The sequence below is a fragment of the Geotrypetes seraphini genome, chromosome 12 (assembly GCF_902459505.1).
Source record: "Geotrypetes seraphini chromosome 12, aGeoSer1.1, whole genome shotgun sequence".
In the NCBI taxonomy this organism is placed as follows: Eukaryota; Metazoa; Chordata; class Amphibia; order Gymnophiona; family Dermophiidae; genus Geotrypetes; species Geotrypetes seraphini.
Window position 1 is genome coordinate 60,418,611 of NC_047095.1, and position 19,800 is coordinate 60,438,410.

The 19,800-nt window shown below is 41.5% G+C and overlaps 1 protein-coding gene across 1 annotated transcript in view; it reads right to left on the reverse strand.

The window, feature by feature from the left end:
* Window positions 1–8,121: 8,121 nt before the first annotated feature.
* RNF11 (ring finger protein 11) overlaps window positions 8,122–19,800 on the reverse strand; it is a 53,209-nt gene continuing 41,530 nt past the window's right edge. Inside the window, exons 2-3 of the mRNA XM_033915261.1 lie at window positions 17,681–17,850; window positions 8,122–8,509 (exon numbers count right to left, since the gene is read on the reverse strand). Of these exons, the coding sequence (XP_033771152.1) occupies window positions 8,338–8,509; window positions 17,681–17,850 (342 nt within the window). The 3' untranslated portion in view covers window positions 8,122–8,337. The remainder of the gene's footprint in view (window positions 8,510–17,680; window positions 17,851–19,800) is intronic.

Here is a 19,800-nt window from a genome sequence, read left to right on the forward strand (position 1 = left end):
AAATGTAATGGAACTTTTATGTTAATAAATGTACCCTTTGGTTGTTTAATGACATCACACTTGCCTTTCTCGGTGTGTTAAGAGCTAAACATACAGGGCTAGAATCTATAAACACAGTAGCCAGTGGTCTCCAACTCCAACCCTTTGCAGTGCCACATTTTGGATTTGTAGGTACTTGGAGGGCCTCAGAAAAAAATAGTGAATGTCTTATTTTAAAGAAATGACAATTTTGCATGAGGTAAAACTCTTTCCTTTTGGCTAAGTCTTAATAATAATATTGTTATTTATAGCTAAAGAGACCTCGTATGATCAAGAAACGGTTTTATTTTACTTTTGTGATTATGATAAACATACTGAGGGCCTCAAAATAGGACCTGGCGGGCCGTGAGTTTGAGACCACTGAGTTAAGGGGAACAGTTAATCTGTTGACTGGGTTGGAGGGCAGAGGGGAGAACAGGACAATCAAGCCATTGTGACATCACTGATGAGACTGGCTCTTATTGGTGGAATGAGGCATTATGACATCACAATCTCAGCTCTGCTTCCCAAAGACAAACAAGATGTCATGGTTACAGTTTAGCCAGTGGTCTCCAAATCCAACCCTTTGCAGGGCCACATTGTGGATTTGGAGGTACTTGGAGGACCTCAGAAAAAAATAGTGAATGTCTTATTTTAAAGAAATGACAATTTTGCATGAGGTAAAACTCTTTCCTTTTGGCTAAGTCTTAATAATAATATTGTTATTTATAGCTAAAGAGACCTCGTATGATCAAGAAACGGTTTTATTTTACTTTTGTGATTATGATAAACATACTGAGGGCCTCAAAATAGGACCTGGCGGGCCGTGAGTTTGAGACCACTGAGTTAAGGGGAACAGTTAATCTGTTGACTGGGTTGGAGGGCAGAGGGGAGAACAGGACAATCAAGCCATTGTGACATCACTGATGAGACTGGCTCTTATTGGTGGAATGAGGCATTATGACATCACAATCTCAGCTCTGCTTCCCAAAGACAAACAAGATGTCATGGTTACAGTTTAGCCAGTGGTCTCCAACTCCAACCCTTTGCAGGGCCACATTGTGGATTTGGAGGTACTTGGAGGACCTCAGAAAAAAATAGTTAATGTCTTATTTTAAAGAAATGACAATTTTGCATGAGGTAAAACTCTTTATCGTTTATAAATCTTTTCTTTTGGCTAAATGTTAATAATAATATTGTCATTTATAGCTAAAGAGACCTCGTATGATCCAGAAACTGTTTGATTTTACTTTTGTGATTATGAGAAACATACCGAGGGCCTCGAAATAGGACCTGGCGGGCTGCGAGTTTGAGACCACTGCAATAGGTGCTTCAAAAAGCAGCATGTACCGTATGCCAATCAGTTAGGCACTGTTTGTAGATTCACGCCTATATCGACTTAAGTGCCGGTAGGCGTGAACCACGCATACTTGCTGGTAACTTCCTCAGTGTAGACGCCAAATTTAATGACCAATACCTTAGAATAGAGAATGGCGTGATTAAGAGAAGGCACAGGGCATTGCAAGTGGTATAAAACATGGCAGTCAGATTGATCACAGGCGCTCCTAAACGTGATCACATTACACCTTATCTTCGACAATTGTAATGGCTGCTGGTGAAATTAAGAGTGCAATACAAGATTGTGATGATTTGTCATCATAAGAACATAACATAAGCATTGCCGCTGCTGGGTCAGACCAGTGGTCCCTAGGTCAAAGACCAGACAGTGCCCTAACTGAGACCAGCCCTACCTGCGTACGTTCCAGTTCAGCAGGAACTCGTCTAACTTTGTCTTGAATCCCTGGAGGGTGTTTTCCCCTATAATAGCCTCCGGAAGAGCGTTCCAGTTCTCTACCACTCTCTGGGTGAAGAAGAACTTTCTTACGTTCGTAAGGAATCTATCCCCTTTCAACTTTAGAGAGTGCCCTCTCGTTCTCTCTACCTTGGAGAGGGTGAACAACCTGTCTTTATCTACTCCCTTCAGTACCTTGAATGTTTTGATCATGTCCGCTCTCAATCTCCTCTGCTCGAGGGAGAAGAGGCCCAGTTTCTCTAGTCTTTCGCTGTAGGGCCAGTGCCCTAATTGAATCTAGCCTTACCTGCGTACGTTCTGGCTCAGCAGGAACTTGTCTAACTTTGTCTTGAATCCCTGGAGGGTGTTTTCCTCTACGACAGCCTTCGTAAGAGCGTTCCAATTTTCTACCACTCTCTGGGTGAAGAAGAACTTCCTTATGTTTGTACGGAACCTATCCCCTTTTAACTTTAGAGAGTGCCCTCTCGTTCTCCCTACCTTGGAGAGGGTGAACAACCTGTCTTTATCTACTAAGTCTATTCCCTTCATTATCTTGAATGTTTTGATCATGTCCCTTCTCAGTCTCCTCTTTTCAAGGGAGAAGAGGCCCAGTTTCTCTAATCTCTCATTGGTACAGCAACTCCTCCAGCCCCTTAACCATTTTAGTCGCTCTTCTTTGGACCCTTTCGAGTAGTACCATGTCCTTCTTCATGTACGGCGACCAATGCTGGACACAGTATTCCAGTACAGCGGCATGATAACCTTCTCTGATCTGTTTGTGATCCCATTCTTAATCATTCCTAGCATTCTGTTCGTCCTTTTCGCCACCGCCACACATTGTGCAAACGGCTTCATTGACTTGTCGACCAGTCCTCCCAAGTCTCTTTCCAGAGCAATTCAAGGAAAGGATGACTGTTTACTACCCTAAAAGATCTTTGCGTTCTCAAAATTCAGCTTTGCTGAGGGGCAAAGTTAATCCAAAATATGCAGAGAAAGTTGTGTAATGACCTTTTGTTCTGCTGGGATAAAGTTATGGAATTTGCTGGTAGGACAGTTAAGGAAATGTGCTGACAGGAATTTTCAGAAAATTCTTAAACACACAATTGTTCGTAACTGCTTTTTTTTATAGGGTCTGACTCACCTTGATTGAAGATTTATTGTGAATTTAAATCCTGATGTTTGTCTGTCTTTTTGTATTGTTTTAAGCATTATGTATGTTTGATCTTATGTAAACCACCAAGGGCTAGACGGTATAGAAATGCTTTAAATACACTTCTCCCTCCGTATTTGCGGTTTCAATTATTCACGTTTTTTTAACTTGCTGGCTCCTCCCCCCAATTACATCAGCTTGCATAGAGAAATCGCCGATTCCAAGCATTTACAGAGAAAAATTGCCAATTCCTGGCACTTTCTTCACCGTGTTTTGCCTCTCCTTCAGGAACAGGCCAGGTTATTCACAGTTTCACCATATTCACGATGGTTTTTAATAAAAAACAGCGAATAACATATGAAAAAAGTTATATTATAAACATAGTAGATGACGGCAGATAAAGACCCGAATGGTCCATCCAGTCTGCCCAACCTGATTCAATTTAAATTTTTTTTTTTTTTTTTTTTCTTCTTAGCTATTTCTGGGCGAGAATCCAAAGCTTTACCCGGTACTGTGCTTGGGTTCCAACTGCCGAAATCTCTGTTAAGACTTACTCCAGCCCATCTACACCCTCCCAGCCATTGAAGCCCTCCCCTGCCCATCCTCCTCCAAACGGCCATACAAGCGGCTTTTCTACATTCACTGGTCTGTTAATCCCCTATCACAGCGAATACAGAGGGAGAAGTGTAAATAAATAAATAGACAGACATGAGAACTCATTTTCCTATCCCACTCTCATTTCCTGTCCCTGTCCCATCCCTGCAAGCTCTGCTCTCATCTGCTCAAGCTTCAAACACTTTAAAATCATCAATGTTCGAGGCTTGTGCAGTTAAGACAGAGCTTACAGGAATGGGGCAGGGACAAAAATTGCGGGGACGAGTAAATTGAGTTCCTGCAGGGACAGGGACAAATTTGTCCCCATGTCATTCTTTACCTTAGAATAGTGGGATATATAACATTAAACAATTATAAAATTTCCACACTAATAAACAAAATTTTGAGAATGTTATCTGTGGGACCCATCAGAAGTGGCCGCTGTCTACGTTACTTTTCTGCTGACAGCTTCAGGCCAACTTTCACCTAGTCATTAATCCCACTTCCTCTTCTCTGAAGTATTATACATTCTATTCAACTCACTTTATTCACCCCCTCTCCCCAAAAAAACCAAACCATTTTTGAAACATTTTTGAGATTGAAAAAATTATCTGCTAGTTGTAGTGCTGATATAGGAGAGCCCCTGCCGATAAACTGATGTTTCGTCTACTGCATCAGGGAAAAACTGCTCCTTCAAGACACTATAGCTCTCCTCCGTGTAGATGCCTGCATCAAAGTGGTAGCTGCCCATCAAGTTATGCACCTACGGGCTAATTACTTTTTAAATTGGTTTTTCATGGCGCTTTCAATTATCAGCGCCAATGAAAAAATTAAGTTAGGCGTGCCAATCTAGGCACTTAACCCTTTCAGGACCAAGGGACATATTTGTCCCATAACTTTAAAATCCTATAAATTTTGATTGGGATAGTCTACAGTTCTAAATTTGATATGTATGGATTCCATATGATACTGCCTTTATGTAAACAAACTGGTCCCGACATTCATTCATTAGCGTCGTTGCTAGATTGACGAGAAGATTCACTTGCCACACTGTCCATAAGCCAGAAGTGTGATTTTTTTAAATAAAAATAATGATATTTCACAAAAAAAATCAATTTTTTGGCATCTGCAAGCCCTTTTTACCATAAAAATGTCGTCAAAACCACAAAAATTGGCCTACGATCCTTATGGTCCTGAAAGGGTTAACTGTAGGTTTCTTTTATAGATCAGGGCCCAATACCTAGGGCAGCATTCAAAGTGATATAACCAGCTGTATACAGTTGATTCATTAAAGCCTTAACAGACGATAACGTCAATCTGAGAAATATGTTTTGATTGCTCATTTTAGTAATCTGAACAACCCCAAAAATGAATCACAACAAAACATATTAAGCTGTAGGCACTCGATGAGGGGAAAAAAAAAAACCCCTAACTTAAAGCAGAAATGTAATGTACAAACTTAAAGAAAAGCAATGCTTTAATATAAATGAAAAAATATTGCACAACTTCAGGTGTTCTGTCAAGACGTCTACAAAAAAAAAAAAAAAAAAAAATTTCACATGAAGAATCAAATGAGAAAAAAACATATGAAGAAAATTAAATTACATTTGACAGCGAAAATTAATTTGCAACAAAATTGTTTTACAAGTGGTATGGATTACTGCTGTGGGCTTCGATTCTGTAAACCTCTAGCCAACCTTTTCTTGGATGTGTTTCAAGACATCATCTCACTGTACTGTAAGCGTACTTCAAGTCTCACAGAATTTCTTAATTTACTGTACATTCTAATTCCAAGTCAAACAAGTAAGACAATCAAACCCTAACTAATCAGCTTCACTTAACGAGACCACACTAGTTAGCTAAACTAAGATTTTTAATAACATGTGGCCACCCTCAAAATACAGGGCATACAGTTATTCTGACAGGTCACTCGATGGCATATCGCGTCTGTGAAATGTATGGAATTAGACAAACTGCTCATAAAGACCAGAAACATATGACCCAAAGTTTGAGGTTCAGTGCACCAAAAAGTCACCGTCACATGCAAGTCAGTAAAATCAAAATCTGCTAGAGGACTACAGCGGTAGCACACTGTCAGATTACTTCAAAAGCATGACATGTAGTTACAGCAACTCATGATAGAGGTCAACTGAGCATCAGTTTTAGATTTGGTGCCAAAACCAGCCTGAAATTCCAATTTGGCCATATTTTGGTTTCAGCTGAAAATGTTAATGCATTTTTGGCTGAAACCAAAACTACTGCCCCCCCTGCTGACTTAAACCACCACTCTTAAGCCCTTCCCAGACCTACTTTAGGAGCCCTAGTGGCTGATGAGATCTTCAGTGGAAATCTCATGAGATTGCTGGGAAGGTCTTGGCAGCCATTTTGACAACAAAGACAGCAGCAGCTCTAGCCCACTAGGGTATAAGGTAGATCACTGGGGGAGGGGAGGGGAGCTGACATACCTGAGCCTCTAGTGGCAGTGGTGGCTGCTGTGACAAAAGGAGGGGGCTTTGACTGGTCGCAAAGGGAGGGAGTGAGTGCTGTTTGGGGGGGGGGAAAGGGCCTGACCGGCAGCCATTTTGACAACAAAGACAGCAGCGGCTCTAGACCACTAGGGTATAAGGTAGATCACTAGGGGGGGAGGGAGAGCCGACACACCTGAGCCTCTAGTGGCAGTGGTGGCTGCTGTGACAAGAGGAGGGGGCTCTGACTGCTCGCAAAGGGAGGGAGTGAGTGCTGTTTGGGGGGGGAAGGGCTTGGCCAGCAGCCATTTTGACAACAAAGACAGCAGCGGCTCTAGACCACTAGGGTATAAGATAGATCACTGGGGGGGGGGAAGCCGACACACCTGAGCCTCTAGTGGCAGTGGTGGCTGCTGTGACAAAAGGAGGGGGCTTTGACTGGTCACAAAGGGAGGGAGTGGGTGCTGTTTTGGGGGGAAAGGCCTGGCCAGTTTAGGTTTTGGCTTTTATTTCAGGCAAAACCAAGCGGTGAATTTTTGGACGAAACTGAAAAAGTCTGGCTTCAGTCAGCCTCTAACTCACAAAGGAGCAGCTCAAGTCGGACTGTTACATGAGATTCACAATTATGACTAAATATCATCCTAAAAGACTGCTGCATTCAAGCCCGAATGCTCCAGGCGTTGTGGAATAAAAACAAAAGAACAATCCAGTACACTTTGCATATATCCAAGTTCCAGTCTGTCTGACAAACCTGGAAGTCAATGAGGTACGACATAAGTCATAACTTATTCGTTTTCTACGAATAACGCAGAAAGAATTACAGAAATGAGAACTAGTGTAGCATAAAAACTCACACATTTTGAGAGCAGAAGTAAAATGTCAAGACTTTTTTTTTTTTTTTAAGTATATACATCGACACCACTAAATTTTTGCGTTCAACGCAGAGTGGTGCATTGTAGTTTTAACATAATCATGAGAACCAGTGATCTTAAAGCATGCTTCAACTCATAAGCATGACCTGTAGTGATAATAAAAGTAGTGATAATAAAAATAGAAGCAAGAAAAAAAACAACCCCAAACACATTATTATGTAAAAAGATTAAATACACAATTCAGTTAACTGGGTAGTTTTTTTTTTTCAGGCTATAGCACTGACACTAAACACACAGTTATAGAAAAGGGATCTTGCGTCTCAGAGCTTGCTGGCAAACTTAAGAGATCGCTTTATATTCTGTTATCTCCAAACTACAAAACAGAATATAGAACTTTTAAAAGGTTATAAATAAACTGGTTTTGAAGCGTAGAGCCAGCCCCAACTGTAACAATAGACCAGGGGTGTCCAATGTCGGTCCTCGAGGGCCGCAGTCCAGTCGGGTTTTCAGGATTTCCCCAGTGAATATGCATGAGATCTATTAGCATACAATGAAAGCAGTGCATGCAAATAGACCTCATGTATATTCATTGGGGAAATCCTGAAAACCCGACTGGACTGCGGCCCTCGAGGACCGACATTAGACACCCCTGCAATAGACCATTTAAAAAAGACCTAAGGCAATGGATTCCATTTCCAATGGAAACAAAACAAAACAAAACAAAAGAACTGTGCAAATAAGCTTAAAACTACTTCTTTGTGCCAGTGTTATAAAATGTAGCTTTTAATACAGCCTTGACCCAAATGCCAGCACCTTGTGAAAAGAATCTGAACAAAAAGCTATTTGTCTAGGGCAGGGGGAGGCAAGTCCAGTCCTCGAGAGCCGGAGCCAGGTCAGGTTTTCAGGAAGTCCACAATGAATATGTAAGAGATGGATTTGCATGCACTGCCTCCTTGAGATGCAAATCTATCTCATGCATTATTTATTGTGGATATCCTGAAAACCTGACCTGGCTCCGGCTCTTGAGGACCGGAATTGCCTACCTCTGGTCTAGGGATGGGGGGGGGGGAAAAACAACCAACCTTCCATCGCAGTTTCAGATTCAAATCTGATGAACATAACTAGTACCACATCACAGTTTCTATGCTCAGCATTAAGAGACTTGCTTGGATAAAATGATAGCTTTAAACACTAGGTCAACACTTTATAGAAAAATACTTCCTAGTTTAGTTTTCCTTGCCAAAATATTTTGTACTTTTTTTCCCCCTCTATTTATAACCATTTATTCTGGTGCGGTTTTTTTTTTTTTTTTAAACAGGACGTGCACTTTTTTTGTGCAAGAAATTCAAATTCCTATTTTCGGACTCTTTGGGCTCAGTGACAAAGATGAAAACCCACTAAAACACGATGGTTTCCAGAAAGTGTCAATTGAAGCCACTCAAGGGTTCAGTTAGTCTCGTAGGACGAAAGCAGCGCTGCATCCACAGGCTCCATACAGGAGGGACACGTGAAGGACCTCATCAACCAGTCATCTATACAGTCCAGGTGATAAATGTGCATGCAGGGCAGAAACCGGATTGGGTCCCCGTACACAAAGTCCATCATACAAATCACACACCTGAAAGACACAAAGGAGATATCAAAGAATTATTTCATATGCACAATGCAGCTTTGCAGTTCTACCACTGCTAATCATTTCTACAGAGCTACTAGACGTACCCAGCACTGTACACAATATATGCAGGTACGTTCTCTGTCCCTACTGAGCTCACAACCTACATTTTGTGACTTGCCTGGGGTCACAAGGAGCTGCAGTGGGAACTGAACCCAGTTCCCCAGGATCTCAGCTAACCAATAGGCTATTCCTCCACTCAACTAGGCCCCATCTGAAACCCAAAGAATTCAATTAGTGGGAAATCCCCAGCATGCAAGAATAGCAAAAAAGTCTTTGTAAAGCACTCTTGAACTGTGGGCATAAAGGGAGGAATTTAAAACGGGCCACTTATAGCAGAAAAGGCACCCATACTATGCCTTTATAAAACAAGCTCCCAGAGTCCGCTCAGCAGCAGGTAGAAGTATATATCATGCATACGTCACAATTCACCTCTGCTTTGCCCAAACTATAACTCCTGGAGTATCTGAAAAGGTACACATGATCTGTCATGCAATTTTAGAAGAGCTTTTTTCTGCATGTAACAGACTTTACATGTGAACGGAACTTTACCCATGGAAAAAAACCTTCATAAAATACCTTCCAAAATGGGCAATTATAAAAGCCATTTTGGCACATAAAACAGTGACGTAGTGTCACGTAGTGGCACGGGACAAGGCAGAAAGCGAAAAGCTTGCACCTGCCTTTTGCACTGCTCTGACTCTGCCACTCGGGAGTCAGCCGGAAGGAAGGGCAAGAGGCTGAAAGCTCCTGCCCTACAGTGCTGGACCACCGGAGGAATTACGGTAAGGGGGGGCCCTGCTTGCCTCGGTGTGGGGTGTCCTGCCGGGGGGTGGGGGTCCATGCCTGCTACTAGGCCTACCTGCCGGCCTACTACTAGACCACCAGAGGAGGGACAGGATGCAGAGCCTGGCAAGGAGTGTGGGGTTATGTGCAGAGCCTGGCAGGGAGAATTTGGTTAAGAATGTTTTTTTTTCTTCTTTTCCTCCTCTAAATCTAGGGTGCGTCTTAAGGTCAGACTCTTATGGAGCGAAAAATACAGTAATAATAATAATAATTTTATTTCTTATATACCGCCAAAGCCATAGTAGTTCAAGGCGGTTTACAACGAAGAAGGGCTGGACAATCAGCAAAAATGGTACAATCAGAGAAAATAGGTGGCAGAGAAAAAATGGTACAAACAGAGAAAATAGGAACAATCAGCGAACAGTGGTACAATCAGCGAAAATAGGTACAATCAGGGCAAAAAATGGTACAGGGAAGAAGGTCAAGACAATCTGTGTAAAGGATCAATCCAAGAATGTAGGTATAACAAAGGGGTACAGTGGAAGTGGGCATGTAGGTAAAAAACAGGGGGTGCAGACAGCGGGGGAGCAGGTGACAAGACACGTGGGCGATAAAGTGGCAGATGAACTTTAACATAAATAAATGCAGGGTGATGCATCTAGGAAAGAAAACAAGGAACATGAGTACAGGATGTTGGGGATGAAGTTAGCAAAATGCGAACAGGAAAGGGATTTGGGGGTACTGATTGACAGTACCCTAAAACCATCGGCACAATGTGTGGCGGCGGCGAAGAAAGCGAACAGGATGTTGGGCATAATTAAGAAGGGGATTACGAGTAGAACGGAAGATGTCATAATGCCACTTTATAGAACAATGGTCCGACCGCACTTAGAATACTGTGTCCAACACTGGTCTCCATACCTTAAAAAGGATATAACTCTGCTGGAGAAAGTGCAGAGGTGAGCCACAAAACTTATCAAAGGAATGGAACATTTGAGCTACAAAGATCGACTCAGGAAGCTAGGGCTGTTTACCCTTGAGAAGAGAAGATTGAGAGGGGATTTGATAGAGACTTTAATCTTATCTATTGTTTTGCCTTTTGTCTTTGTTTTGTTCTATTATTTAAATTTCTCCAGAATTCTACTGTTCAACGGCTCCCCCTTCTGCTTCTATTCCTTTCTCTCCTCTCTTCTACCTTCCAAAGTATTTAGATCAATGCTGTCTTGTTAAAATGTTTATTTTATTTTTATTTTTCCTCTAACTCTACTTTTCACTTCTCTATTACCCTCCAAGTACTTTAGTTAGATTGTGAGCCTTCGGGACAGTAAGGGAATTTTTCAAGTACCTTCTTACTTCTCATTTATAATCTTAATGTATATTTTCTGTAAACCGCTTAGAACCTAACGGATGTAGCGGTATATAAGAAATAAATTACATTACATTACATACTTTTAAAATATTAAAAGGATTTGATAAAATAGACCAAGAAGAAGCATTACTGAAATATTCTGATGTGACACGGATAAGAGGACATAGCCTGAAACTGAGTGGCAGCAGGTTTAGGACAAATGTCAGGAAATTCTGTTTCACACAGCGCGTGGTGGGTGCTTGAAATGCACTCCCGGAGGAGGTTGTGGAGGAGACTACTGTTCTGGGATTCAAACGCAAGTTGGATGCACACCTTCTTGCATATCATATTGAGGGATACGGTAAATCCGGGTCTCCAAAAAGGAGTACCTAAATGGGCCGCCGCGTGTGCGGATCGCCGGACTAGATGAACCTCGATCTGATCCGGTGAGGGCGTTTCTTATGTTCTTATCCTATGTAGTGCTGTCTGGAATTTGGGGTCCATGACTAACAGTTTAGGAAGCCCTCTCTCTATATGTATATGCCTATCTTTACCTGGACTGAGAGAGTTCAGGAGGGGTTGAATATTTTTGGGCAGATATTTCAAATACATAAATTAACCCAGAAAATTTATGAATGCAAAACAGCAGGCGTAAGTATCATAGAAACATGCTGGCAGATAAAGGCAAAATGGCCCATCTAGTCTGCCCATCCGCAGTAACCTCTTTCTCTCTCCGAGAGATCCCACATGCCTATCCCAGGCCCTTTTGAATTCAGACACAGTCTCTGTCTCCAGCACCTCTTCCGGGAGATTGTTCCACGGATCTACCACCCTTTCTGTAAAAAGGGATTTCCTTAGATTACTCCGGAGCCTGTCATCTCTTAACTTTATCCTATGCCCTCTCTTTGCAGAATATTGGCACATAAATTCCTGGCGGCGATTTTCAAAATGGAAGTACACACATGCTTTTCTTCTGAAAAAGCCTGACTACACTGCTCAGTTTCTGAGATCTCTGCACTGCAGCTAAAGTTGGTTCATAGACAAAATCGCATGAGACAACGGCGTGCCGAAGAAAAGCACTATTTTAAAGGGTTCCGACGGGGGGTGTTGGTGGGGAACTCCCCTATTTTACTTAACAGACATCGCGCTGGCGTTGTGGGGGATTTGGGGGGTTGTAACCCCCCTCATTATACTTGAAACCAAACTTTTTGCCTGTTTTTAGGGAAAAAGTTCAGTTTTAAGAATAATGTGGGGGGGTAACAACCCCCCAAACCCCCCACAACACCAGCGCAATGTCTGTTAAGTAAAGTGGGGGGGGGTTCCCCCCCACAGCCCCCGTCGGAGCCCTTTAAAATAGTGTTTTTCTTCGGCGCGCCGTCAACCTTGGCTCAGTTGTCTGCGCGCCGTTGTCTCGCGCGATTTAGTCTCGTCACCGCTAAAGTTTGGTGAAACTTGAACACTAGTTGGGGTGGGGTGCAGTGGTTAGAGCTAAAGTCTCAGCACCCTGAGGCTGTGGGTTAAAATCTCAAGTTGCTCCTTGTGACCCTGGGCAAATCACTTAATCTAACAAAAATCTGAAACAAATAGAGCCCAACAATCAAATACTAAGTCGTAGTAAATACTAGTCTTATTAAATTACACACACATATATAGGGCAAAAAAATATTTCAACTATACGACAACCTTCTAGCGACACAGGCAGCGAAAATTGACCCCACCATCGCCAAACTAATGATCAACACAACAGACATCAAAGTGTTTCGAAAAGAAATCAAAACATTTCTATTCAAAAAACACATCCCTACTAACTAATCTCCTCCCTTTCGCACAAGCTCTCCCTCTCAACTCTAGAACCTTTCCTTCCAAAAATATTCTTATTCCTAAATAAGCATCTACCTAACTATCCAACAAACTTCTTACGTCATTGTTAGGTAACTTCTCGTCTATAACCCGTATATACTGATATACTTGGACTGTACCCTGTTATCACTTGATTCTGTTATCACTGTTATCATATGATTCTCTGTTATGTAATTCTTATTATTGAATCCTCTACCACACCATGTAAAGTACCCTGTATCACTGTTATGTAATTCTCTAGATAATCTTTGTTACGAAATTCTCTCGGTAATGTCCAGATCTCTTATAATTTGTAATCCGCCTAGAACCGGAAGGTACAGGCGGAATAGAAATCACTAATGTAATGTAATGTAATGATTATATCAATACTTACTAACACAGCAAACTAAACAAAGCAGGGAAAAGCCTCAGGGCATAGTTAGGGACTAAATGTCCTCAAACATTATATGTGCCTCCTCACCGACAAAACGCCCTGTTCTAATGACATTTGAATATTCTTATCTCGCAATATAGGTGGAGCATTGAGATAAAGCATCAAATTACTGCATCTCAATGGCCACGTATTTGGTCTTGGAGGTTAAGATGTACAAAGTCTGCATCTATCATAGAGTATATTGGACCCCAGTTCCTTTTCCTAGAGTAGATAGTTCTAAATCTAATAGATGTTGGCATTGTCATCTGGAAGTTGGGACGTTAGATCATTTATTATACTATTGCCCTCTGATACTAAAATGTTGGAGATCAATTTGGGATCAGGTGAATAATTTATTAGAAAATACAGTTGCATTATCGTATGATACCATTTTATTTGGAACGTCTATGAGGGCAAAAAGTCAAATTTCGGCAAAAAATAATAAACTTTTGTTTATAATGACAGGAGTTGCCATGCAGCTCATTTTAAAGAATTGGAAAAATTGGGATAGATTAAGTTATTCTTTTCTGGTGGGAATCCCTATGTTATATCTTCAAAATGGAAAAGTTTATGGCCATTCAGAAGGGTTATTATAAAAAATTTATGGAAGTGTAGGAACCATTAACTAAATATTGTAAAGTAACATAGTAACATAGTAGATGATGGCAGATAAAGACCCGAATGGTCCATCCAGTCTGCCCAACCTGATTCAATTTAAATTTATTTTTTTTATTTTTTCTTCTTTGCTATTTCTGGGCAAGAATCCAAAGCTCTACCCAGTACTGTGCTTGGTTTCCTACTGCCAAAATCTCTGTTAAAACCTACTCCAGCCCATCTACACCCTCCCAGCCATTGAAGCCCTCCCCAGCCCATCTTCCACCAAACGGCCATATACAGACACAGACCGTGCAAGTCTGCCCAGTAATGGCCTTAGTTCAATTTTTTTATATTATTTTCTGATTCTAGATCCTCTGTGTTCATCCCACGCTTCTTTGAACTCAGTCACAGTTTTACTCTCCACCACCTCTCTCGGGAGCGCATTCCAGGCATCCACCACCCTCTCCGTAAAGTAGAATTTCCTAACATTGCCCCTGAATCTACCACCCCTCAACCTCAAATTATGTCCTCTGGTTTTACCATTTTCCTTTCTCTGGAAAAGATTATGTTCTACGTTAATACCCTTCAAGTATATGAACGTCTGAATCATATCTCCCCTGTCTCTCCTTTCCTCTAGGGTATACATATTCAGGGCTTCCAGTCTCTCCTCATACGTCTTCTGGCGCAAGCCTCCTATCATTTTCATCGCCCTCCTCTGGACCGCTTCAAGTCTTCTTAAGTCCTTCGCCAGATACGGTCTCCAAAAGTGAACACAATACTCCAAGTGGGGCCTCACCAATGACCTGTACAGGGGCATCAACACCTTCTTCCTTCTACTGACTACGCCTCTCTTTATACAGCCCAGCATCCTTCTGGCAGCAGCCACTGCCTTGTCACACTGTTTTTTCGCCTTTAGATCTTCGGACACTATCACCCCAAGGTCCCTCTCTCCGTCTTATCATATCATATCAGCTTCTCTCCTCCCAGCATATACGGTTCCTTCCGATTATGCATTACTCTGCATTTCTTTGCATTGAATTTTAGTTGCCAGGCATTAGACCATTCCTCTAACTTTTGCAGATCCTTTTTCATATTTTCCACTCCCTCTTTGATGTCTACTCTGTTACAAATCTTGGTATCATCTGCAAAAAGGCACACTTCTAACCCTGTATAATTGTGGAAAATGTGCACATCCAGGGTGTGGGGGGGGTATGTTTTGGCATTTGTTAAGAAGTAAAGAAGGGTTATTATAAGTATTTTTATGAGATGTTTTTAAATTGGAAGGGGATGGGAGAAAATAAGTCTTATCTTTCTTTTATTAACTATATTGTGCTGTAATGATAATAATGTATGTAAATGCATCATTTGTTTTGCACAATTGAAGTTATAAAGAATATTTAAAAAAAAAGGAGAGATATCAAACTTGGCTTAAATCTTTCCTTTTCTCTGGCCCTTAAGGACTTATTTTTACATTTTCTGGTTCTGTGAGGCATATTGCTTTCTCTCGGTGTAGCTTGGCTCCTTTCAAGTTCTAGAGTGGGATGTCTCGGCTTCTTCGGCACGGCTCCAGCTCTCCTTCACAATCTTCTCGACTTGTAAGCAGCAATTCAGCTCTGCTCCTTGATGGGGAGGAAACCCTTAATGCCTTTTGGCATGGCTCCTTCTTCGGTCCTGATCCATCTCAGGATGAGGCCCCATGCAGCTCCATCTCTACCATATCTCCACAGAAGCTGGAGAGTCTGATTTTTGGGGAAAACGAATCGATTCACTGAAGTGAATCGATTCCAATCGGTGAATCAGGCAGCACTAGTGGATACCACCAATAAAAAGAGAGCTTTAATGACATTATCCTTCCTTCTTGCATTTGGGCTGCTAAAGTTGACAGATCACATTTTAACAAGATCCTTTGAGCGGCCTTCAAGAAAGTATTGCAAAGTGCACAGAGACCTGGTGACATACCTTGTTATTCAATGGTTTCAGGAGCAAGTATAAATTTTAATTTGGGCAGAAAGGTTATATGGTGAGAGGGCTATAAAAAGGTTTTTATTAAAATCCTCTGCAAACATGTTAAACAATGACTCAGGCACCGACGGCAAACACAGACAGGCTATAAATCACTCAAATGGCAATCTGATACAGCTAAAGGTTAGAAATTAGTTTAGTCCAAGACTAATCACTATCAGGGGATTTGAAACAGTTTTGTGTACCAGCAAAAGCTTCTAGAAGTGGCAGACAGTATCTTTTAAAGAAGCAGTTCTCAAACCTGCCCTAGAGGGACCCACCAGCCAATCAGATTCTCAGGATATCCTTAATGAATATGCATGAGACAGATTTCCATGCCCGTCACCTCCATTATATGCAAATCTCTCTCATGCACATTCATTAGAGATATCCTGAAAACCTGAATGGCTGGTGGTACCCCAGGACAAGTTTGAGAACCACCATTCTAAATCATTCCACATTGTACCTAGTTTCTGTGTAAGGCAGGGGTGTCAAAGTCCCTCCTCGAGGGCTGCAATCCAGTCGGATTTTTAGGATTCCCCCAATGAATATGCATGAGATCTATTTGCATGCACTGCTTTCATTGTATGCTAATAGATCACATGCATATTCATTGGGGAAATCCTGAAAACCCAACTGGATTGCGGCCCTCGAGGAGGGACTTTGACACCCCTGGTGTAAGGGGTACTAGTCTCCAGTTTGATGCAGAGGGATTGTGAGTACGTCACAGAAAAGTATCTCCAGCAGCACTGTTAGTCTAGATTTCTTCTGTGCTCTAGAAGTCAGACTGGTTTCATTCTCTTAACAGGTGGAAATGGTAGATGTGAATCACTTGTTTATGCTTTCCAAAAACACTAAGATTAGAGGGCATGTGACGAAGTTACTAAGTAGTAGATTTAGAATATGTGCTGCCGAAGCGAGCACTAAGTAGTAGATTTAAAATAAACACGAGAAAATATTTCTTCACTGAACATGTAACTTCTGGTTATGAATTCTCTCCACCTGCTCTCTGTCCTAAGATGACACTGTGAGAGTAAGGACTGAAGAACCATAAAACCAGTCTGTTGTTCTATGGTTTTCTTCCCCTTAAAAAAAAAAAAAATTGGGAGATAGATCTCTTCTAGTTCTCACAGCAGTGCCGAAAACTAACAAGAGAGTAGCACAAATGCTCAGGAACCTGGTTGCGAGATTCCACTGTAGAACTACTGGCGCATGAATGGCAACCTTCACATGCTACCAAATGGCCCATCTAGTCTGCCCATCTGCAGTAACCATTATCTCCTCCTCTTCCTATTGGCTAAGGCTCTTAATATTTGCATCTCCTCTTCCTATAGGCTAAGGATCTTTACACCTGCATTGTGATGTCATAGAACTTTGTGGTTATAGAAACATAGAAACATGATGGCAGATAAAGGCCAAATGGCCCATCTAGTCTGCTCATCTGCAGTAACCATTATCTCCTCCTCTTCCTATTGGCTAAGGCTCTTAATATTTGCATCTCCTCTTCCTATAGGCTAAGGCTCTTTACACCTGCATTGTGATGTCATAGAATTTTGTGGTTATAGAAACATGATGGCAGATAAAGGCCAAATGGCCCATCTAGTCTGCCCATCTGCAGTAACCATTATAAAATGTTTGGAGGAATGATAGAATTTTATAGAATATATGGATTAGAATTTTAACATTTGTGAAATCATTTGTAAAGAATATCTTTCTGTATAATATAAATGTATTTTTACTTTATTCTTTCAAAAAAAAAATGTTTGAACATAAAAAATCTGTAGGGCAATGGGTTTTTGTGGCTGTGTATTTAAGCATTACCCCTCATGGTGCCACATGCAGACAAATTGTTTAGGTAAAAACACGCAGTAAAAGGAAAGAATGTATTTCTCAGAACAGAACAGTTTCTTTATCACATCCAGGACTCCCTCCAGAACAATCTGCAAAGACAGAGAATTTTCCCACTTATAAACTGAAATGCAAAATTGATCATATTATAGGAATTGCAGAGACAGAAGTAGATTCATGAGCTGCAGAGGAACAGACCCTGTTCCCAAACTCTGTTGATACGTCTTGTGGCTTAAGAAAAAAAAAAAAAAAAAGGTAGACTCACTCTCTAATCTTTTTCTCAGATCCGTCTCTTCCAGGGTCATAAACGCCTTTAGGCAAGTGCTGTATCAGTCCTATCCTCTGCGCTATCCTAATCTGCTCCTCTTCTGTCAGCTGGGTTGCTAGGCGGGTCTGGCTGGGGGTGGGATGATACACAAGAACTGGGACTTGCTCCTGAAAAAGAAAGAAAAAAAAAAAGTTAGTATTACTCTAAACCAGGAGTGCCCACACTTTTTTGGCTTGCGAGCTACTTTTAAAATGACCAAGTCAAAATGATCTACCAACAATAAAATTAAAAAAAACCAAACACAAAGCACACTGTACGCAGAGAAAATGTTAATTATCATTTGTATTCGGGGTTTTTATCAGAGGTCAAGGCAGATGACTTTAAAATATGCAATGTCACCTCAGTAACAACTATACAAAAATAGACAAATATACCCCTTCCCCTTTTACTAAACCACAATAGTGGTTTTTAGCGCAGGAAGCTGCGCTGAATGCCCTGCACTGCTCTCGATGCTCATAGGCTCCCTGCGCTAAAAAACGCTATTGCAGTTTAGTAAAAGGGGGCCATAGTGCAAAATATAGACAGCAGATATAAATTCTCAAAACGGACACATTTTGATCACTAAATTGAAAAAAATAATTTATCCTACTTTTTTGTCTGGTGATTTCATGAGTCTCTGGTTGCACTTCCTTCTTCTTTAAAGCCAATATTTCTTTCTATCTGCCTTTCTTTCTCTCTCCCCCTGCCCCCCTCTTTATTTCTGCCTTTCTTTCTCTTTCCCCCTGGCCCCCACCTCTTTATTTCTCTCTTCCCCCCCAGCCATCGTGCCGATTTCTCCACTTCCCCGATTCTTTCCCTACCCCCAAGCCACCAACACGATTTCTCCCTGCTGCTTCCCCGAGCAAGGCCTGGCGCATACAAGCGCCGGGCCCACAAGACTTCACTTCCGTCGTCAATTCTAATGTCGGGGTGGAAGTTCCAGGCCAGCCAGGCAGCGATTGGCTGACCCAGAACTTCCTCTCCAACGTCAGAATTGATGGCGGAAGTGAAGCTTTGTAAGTCTGGCACCTAGCTTGGGGAAGCAGCAGGGAGAAAAAGATTGCAAAGGCAACGGGATCGACTTCATATTTCAAGATGCTGTTGGATCTAAAACAGATGCCAGGAAGATACAGCCAGTTGATATAGTGTATCTAGATTTTCAGAAAGCTTTTGACAAAGTTCTTCACGAGAGGCTCCTGAGAAAATTAAAGAGTTGTGGGATAGGTGGCAAAGTTCAGTTGTGGATTAGAAATTGGTTATCGGATAGAAAACAGAGGGTAGGGTTAAATGGTCATTTTTCTCAATGGAGGAGAGTAAACAGTGGAGTGCCGCAGGGGTCTGTACTGGGACCGGTGCTATTTAACTTATTTATAAATGATCTGGAAATTGGAACGATAAGTGAGGTGATTAAATTTACAGATGACGCTAAACTGTTCAAGGTTGTTAAAATGCATGCAGATTGTGAAACATTGCAAGGCAGACCTTAAGAAATTGGGCGTCCAAGTGGCAGATGAAATTTAACGTGGACAAATGCAAAGTAATACATATTGGGAAGAATAACCTGAATCGCAGTTACCGGATGCTAGAGTCCACCTTGGGGGTTTGTGCCCAAGAAAGAGATCTGGGTGTCATTGTAGACAATACGATGAAACCTTACACCCAATGTGTGGTGGAGGCCAATAAAGCAAACAAGATGCTAGGAATTATTAAAAAGAGATTAACAAGACTAAAGATATTATAATGCTTCTGTATCACTCCATGGTGCAACCTCACCTGGAGTATTACATTCAATTCTGGTCTCCTTATCTCAAGAAAGATAAAGCAGCACTAGATGATAAAGGGGATGGAATTCTTCTCGTATGAGGAAAGACTAAAAAGGTTAGGGCTCTTCAGCTTGGAAAAGAGAAGGCTGAGGGGAGATATGACTGAAGTCTACAAAATCCTGAGTGGAGTAGAACGGGTACAAGTAGATCGATTTTTCACTCCGTCAAAAATTACAAAAGTAGGGGACACTTGATGAAATTGCAGGGAAATACTTTTAAAACCAATAGGAGGAAATAATTTTTTCACTCAGAGAA